General features: G+C 56.8%; 1 protein-coding gene across 1 annotated transcript; it reads right to left on the bottom strand.

Annotated features, from left to right (window-relative positions):
- Window positions 1–1,992: 1,992 nt before the first annotated feature.
- Window positions 1,993–6,156, bottom strand: LOC138352727 (elastin-like). Its single transcript, XM_069305310.1, has 2 exons — window positions 6,102–6,156; window positions 1,993–2,465 (listed from the first exon to the last, which is right to left on the bottom strand). The coding sequence occupies exons 1-2, from the start codon at window positions 6,154–6,156 to the stop codon at window positions 1,993–1,995; spliced, it is 528 nt and encodes a 175-aa protein (XP_069161411.1).
- Window positions 6,157–7,068: the final 912 nt, after the last annotated feature.

The following is a 7,068-nucleotide window of genomic DNA, read 5'->3' as shown; positions in this document are numbered from 1 at the left end:
CACCCCCCCCTACCACACCCCCACCACACACCCCCCCACACCCCCACAACACCCCCACCACACCCCCACCACACCCCCCACCACACCCCCACCACACACCCCCGCCACACCCCCACCACACCCCCACCACACCCCCACAACACCCCCACCACACACCCCCACCACACACCCCCACCACACCCCCACCACACCCCCACCACACCCCCACCACACCCCCACAACACCCCCACCACACCCCCACAACACCCCCCCCCCCCACCACACCCCCACCACACACCCCCACCACACCCCCACCACACCCCCACCACACCCCCACCACACCCCCCCCCAACACACCCCCACCACACACCCCCACTACACACCCCCACCACACCCCCACCACACCCCCAACACCCCCACCACCACACCCCCACCACACCCCCCCAACACACCCCCACCACACACCCCCACCCCACACCCCCACCACACACCCCCACCACACATCCCCACCACACCCCACAACACCCCCACCACACCCCCACCACCACTCCCCCACCACACCCCACCACACCCCCACCACACCCCCACTACTACACACCACCACACCCCCCACCACACCCCACCACACCCCCACCACACCCCCACCACACCCCCACCACACCCCCACCACTACACACCACCACACACCCCCACCACACCCCACAACACCCCCACCACACCCCCACCACACCCCCACCACACCCCCACCACACCCCCACCACACCCCCAACACACCCCCACCACACACCCCCACCACACACCCCCACCACACACCCCCACCACACCCCCACCACACCCCCACCACACACCCCCACCACACCCCCAACACACCCCACCACACCCCCACCACACACCCCCACCACACCCCCACCACACACCCCCACCACTACACAACCACACACCCCCACCACACACCCCCACCACACACCCCCACCACACACCCCCACCACACCCCCACCACACCCCCACCACACCCCCACCACACACCCCCACCACACACCCCCACCACACACCCCCACCACACACCCCCACCACACCCCCACCACACCCCACCACACCCCCACCACACCCCCACCACACCCCCACCACACCCCCACCACACCCCCAACACACCCCCACCACACCCCCACCACACACCCCCACCACACACCCCCACCACACACCCCCACCACACACCCCCACCACACCCCACCACACCCCCACCACACACCCCCACCACACCCCCACCACACACCCCCACCACACACCACCACACCCCCACCACACCCCCACCACTACACACCACCACACACCCCCACCACACCCCACAACACCCCCACCACACCCCCACCACACCCCCACCACACCCCCAACACACCCCCACCACACCCCCACCACACCCCCAACACACCCCCACCACACACCCCCACCACACACCCTCACCACACACCCCCACCACACCCCCACCACACCCCCACCACACACCCCCACCACACCCCCACCACACACCCCCACCACACCCCCACCACACCCCCACCACACACCCCCACCACACCCCCACCACACACCCCCACCACTACACAACCAGAGAGCATAATCTGGCAGGAATTTTCCCCGCCATTTCCGCCTTATCATTCCCATCTCAAAAATAATTTTCTATTATACTTCACGACTTTCATGCCTTCGTCCCGACGGCTGGCCCCGGCCCCGGCTTCTGACCCGCCACACCACATTTCCGGCCACCCCACGACAACCCGGACACATGGGCCACCTCCCTCCCTGCCACATCGACCCCCGGCCACCCTGCCACACCGGCCACATCCCTCCCTGCCACGTCGACCCCTGGCCACCCTGCCACACCGGCCACATCCCTCCCAGCCACACCAACCACGCCATTAAACTCGCTAATTCCCGCCAAAATTTCACTGTGTCCCGACAGCTGGATCAATATTGACAAACACAGATACTGGCGACAACTGTTGGCACCCCTGATGCCTAGACTGTTGGCACGCCTGGTGCCTTGACTGTTGGCACGCCTGCCACCTCAACTGTTGGCACGCCTGCCACCTCAACTGTTGGCACGCCTGCCACCTCAACTGTTGGCACGCCTGCCACCTCAAGTGTTGGCACGCCTGGTGCCTTGACTGTTGGCACGCCTGATGCCTTGACTGTTGGCACGCCTGCCACCTTAACTGTTGGCACGCCTGCCACCTTAACTGTTGGCACGCCTGCCACCTCAACTGTTGGCACGCCTGGTGCCTTGACTGTTGGCACGCCTGATGCCTTGACTGTTGGCACGCCTGCCACCTTAACTGTTGGCACGCCTGCCACCTCAACTGTTGGCACGCCTGTCACCTCAACTGTTGGCACGCCTGCCACCTTGACTGTTGGCACGCCTGGTGTCTTGACTGTTGGCACGCCTGATGCCTTGACTGTTGGCACGCCTGGTGCCTTGACTGTTGGCACGCCTGGGTATAATTACCAACAGTTAGTGAGGTAATTAATATCCAACAACGGCTGCTGATAATGGCTGGGCCGGGGGGCGGGGGGAGGCTGGTTAACGGGAATTAAATGTTTTAGCTGGAAAAAGGGGGCGCTGCGCCCCCTTCATCCCCTCCCCCCCCCCCTCCCAGGGGGCTCTGTCCCCCCCTTCTGGGGCTCGTTCTCGGTGCTAACTACCTCACTTCCGGCCAAACTACCTCATGTCTTATATAATAAACTACTTAGCATTAAAGCTAAAGTTTATTGCTAATGGATACACGAGTGTGTGTAGGAGCAGCCGAGGATAACAGCTCTTGCTTGCACTTTCACCACCACCATCACTGACTGGAGTTAACCCGAGGCTTAGTTAACAAGAGAGAGACTGTGTAAGCCGGTGAGTGAGAGAGAAAGAGAGAGAGAGGGAGAGAGAGAGAGAGAGAGAGAGAGAGAGAGAGAGAGAGAGAGAGAGAGAGAGAGAGAGAGAGAGAGAGAGAGAGAGAGAGAGAGAGAGAGACAGAGACAGAGAGAGAGGCAGAGAGAGAGAGAGAGAGGCAGAGAGAGAGAGCTGCCTGACACATGAGGCAGCCAGGCGGGTGGGAGGCAGGCATGCAGCCATTACGGTTCATCAGAGCTGTAGTGATTCGCCGCATGCATGAACAAACCCCCCCCCCCACCCCCCCTCCTGCTGCTGGGGGGAGGGGGAGGGAGCCAGTAATGAAACAACAATGCAGTTAATGGTGGACTCTGAGAGCGGTGTTCTCTTACACTGTTGCTGCCTGCCTTTGGTTCCTCTGCAGGTAGGTATATACACCTTGTATTATACAGTAGAGGCTGATGTATTCACCTTGTATTATATACTTCATATTGATGTATAAGTAAATAAAAATTAATGAAACTGCAGAAGGTCAAATGGTCCATACGAGGCAGCTCCTATTGGTCCATACGAGGCAGCTCCTATTGGTCCATACGAGGCAGCTCCTATTGGTCCATACGAGGCAGCTGCTATTGGTCCATACGAGGCAGCTCCTATTGGTCCATACGAGGCAGCTCCTATTGGTCCATACGAGGCAGCTGCTATTGGTCCATACGAGGCAGCTGCTATTGGTCCATACGAGGCAGCTGCTATTGGTCCATACGAGGCAGCTGCTATTGGTCCATACGAGGCAGCTGCTATTGGTCCATACGAGGCAGCTCCTATTGGTCCATACGAGGCAGCTGCTATTGGTCCATACGAGGCAGCTCCTATTGGTCCATACGAGGCAGCTGCTATTGGTCCATACGAGGCAGCTGCTATTGGTCCATACGAGGCAGCTCCTATTGGTCCATACGAGGCAGCTCCTATTGGTCCATACGAGGCAGCTGCTATTGGTCCATACGAGGCAGCTGCTATTGGTCCATACGAGGCAGCTGCTATTGGTCCATACGAGGCAGCTGCTATTGGTCCATACGAGGCAGCTCCTATTGGTCCATACGAGGCAGCTGCTATTGGTCCATACGAGGCAGCTCCTATTGGTCCATACGAGGCAGCTGCTATTGGTCCATACGAGGCAGCTGCTATTGGTCCATACGAGGCAGCTGCTATTGGTCCATACGAGGCAGCTCCTATTGGTCCATACGAGGCAGCTCCTATTGGTCCATACGAGGCAGCTGCTATTGGTCCATACGAGGCAGCTGCTATTGGTCCATACGAGGCAGCTGCTATTGGTCCATACGAGGCAGCTGCTATTGGTCCATACGAGGCAGCTGCTATTGGTCCATACGAGGCAGCTCCTATTGGTCCATACGAGGCAGCTGCTATTGGTCCATACGAGGCAGCTGCTATTGGTCCATACGAGGCAGCTGCTATTGGTCCATACGAGGCAGCTGCTATTGGTCCATACGAGGCAGCTGCTATTGGTCCATACGAGGCAGCTGCTATTGGTCCATACGAGGCAGCTGCTATTGGTCCATACGAGGCAGCTGCTATTGGTCCATACGAGGCAGCTGCTATTGGTCCATACGAGGCAGCTCCTATTGGTCCATACGAGGCAGCTGCTATTGGTCCATACGAGGCAGCTGCTATTGGTCCATACGAGGCAGCTGCTATTGGTCCATACGAGGCAGCTGCTATTGGTCCATACGAGGCAGCTGCTATTGGTCCATACGAGGCAGCTCCTATTGGTCCATACGAGGCAGCTCATATTGGTCCATACGAGGCAGCTGCTATTGGTCCATACGAGGCAGCTGCTATTGGTCCATACGAGGCAGCTGCTATTGGTCCATACGAGGCAGCTGCTATTGGTCCATACGAGGCAGCTCCTATTGGTCCATACGAGGCAGCTCCTATTGGTCCATACGAGGCAGCTACTATTGGTCCATACGAGGCAGCTGCTATTGGTCCATACGAGGCAGCTGCTATTGGTCCATACGAGGCAGCTGCTATTGGTCCATACGAGGCAGCTGCTATTGGTCCATACGAGGCAGCTGCTATTGGTCCATACGAGGCAGCTGCTATTGGTCCATACGAGGCAGCTGCTATTGGTCCATACGAGGCAGCTGCTATTGGTCCATACGAGGCAGCTGCTATTGGTCCATACGAGGCAGCTGCTATTGGTCCATACGAGGCAGCTGCTATTGGTCCATACGAGGCAGCTGCTATTGGTCCATACGAGGCAGCTGCTATTGGTCCATACGAGGCAGCTGCTATTGGTCCATACGAGGCAGCTCCTATTGGTCCATACGAGGCAGCTCCTATTGGTCCATACGAGGCAGCTGCTATTGGTCCATACGAGGCAGCTGCTATTGGTCCATACGAGGCAGCTGCTATTGGTCCATACGAGGCAGCTGTTATTGGTCCATACGAGGCAGCTGCTATTGGTCCATACGAGGCAGCTGCTATTGGTCCATACGAGGCAGCTGCTATTGGTCCATACGAGGCAGCTGCTATTGGTCCATACGAGGCAGCTCCTATTGGTCCATACGAGGCAGCTGCTATTGGTCCATACGAGGCAGCTGCTATTGGTCCATACGAGGCAGCTGCTATTGGTCCATACGAGGCAGCTGCTATTGGTCCATACGAGGCAGCTCCTATTGGTCCATACGAGGCAGCTGCTATTGGTCCATACGAGGCAGCTCCTATTGGTCCATACGAGGCAGCTGCTATTGGTCCATACGAGGCAGCTCCTATTGGTCCATACGAGGCAGCTGCTATTGGTCCATACGAGGCAGCTGCTATTGGTCCATACGAGGCAGCTGCTATTGGTCCATACGAGGCAGCTCCTATTGGTCCATACGAGGCAACTAGCGAAGACTTAACTAGCCCGCTACTCTATCCCACACACCCCTCCCGGGGCCCTGAGCCACCAGGGGGCCCGGTCTCTGTGAATTACCAAGTAAAACAAAGGGAACTCGAAGTGATTTAAATTGGTCTAGAGAAGATAGTGCTTATCATAACACCTCTCCCTCTCTCTCTCCCTCCCTCCCTCTCCCTCTCTCTCCCTCCCTCCCTCTCCCTCTCTCTCCCTCTGTTTACCATCGATTATTCCCTATCTCCTCCATCCTTCCATCCCCTCTCCCTCCCTCTCTCTATACCTATCATTCATCACGCCTATCTCTATCTACCCCTCTTCCGTCCTTTTAGCTACTGTCATCTACTTTTTCCTGTGGGTTTTCTATCTTAGGTCTGTCATCTACGGTCATATCTGACTGGCTGTCTATCTGGCTGTCTGTCTATCTGGCTGTCTGTCTATCTGACTGGCTGGCTATCTGGCTGTCTGTCTGTCTGGCTGGCTGGCTATCTGGCTGTCTGTCTGTCTGGCTGGCTGGCTATCTGGCTGTCTGTCTATCTGGCTGTCTGTCTATCTGGCTGGCTGGCTATCTGGCTGTCTGTCTGTCTGGCTGGCTGGCTATCTGGCTGGCTGGCTATCTGGCTGTCTGTCTATCTGACTGGCTGGCTATCTGGCTGTCTGTCTATCTGGCTGTCTGTCTATCTGGCTGTCTGTCTAGCTGACTGCCTGTCTATCTGCCTGCCTGGCTATCTGACTGTCTATCTGCCTGCCTGTCTATCTGACTGCCTGTCTATCTGTCTCTGGGTTGTAAGTGTTTCAACACTGTCTTGAGTGATTAGACTCTAATAATCAATGCTAATCACCACAACGATTATGTTCTTAGTGCCAATCTCTCTGTGATGTGTCAATATAAGTTCGTATATATTATCAGTTGTGGCGGGGTTGTGATTGGGGGACCTGATTGGAAAGAGGGGTAGCTGTGATTGGACCACAAGGGTGGGATTTTTATGGGGCTGCTGGGATTGGGACAAGAATGCTATGATTGGGATAAGAATGCTATGATTGGGATAAGAATGCTATGATTGGGATAAGACTGCTATGACTGGGATAAGAATGTTATGATTGGGGCGACAATGCTATGATTGGGGGGGCGGGAAGGCTGTGATTGGGACGAAAGAGTTGATTGTAAAAAAGGATTTGGGATTTGAGCAAGTGGGCCATGATTAGGATGAGGCAAGGGGCGGTTAAATAGGAGGCGGATTCTGTGATTAGGTCGATAGACCATTGATTAGGAAGAAGAATCTCTGATTAGGACGTTGGCAAG

This window comes from Procambarus clarkii, chromosome 54 (genome assembly GCF_040958095.1).
Source record: "Procambarus clarkii isolate CNS0578487 chromosome 54, FALCON_Pclarkii_2.0, whole genome shotgun sequence".
In the NCBI taxonomy this organism is placed as follows: Eukaryota; Metazoa; Arthropoda; class Malacostraca; order Decapoda; family Cambaridae; genus Procambarus; species Procambarus clarkii.
Note: the sequence above shows the minus strand (reverse complement) of the source record. Positions and strands in the feature narration are given on the sequence as shown.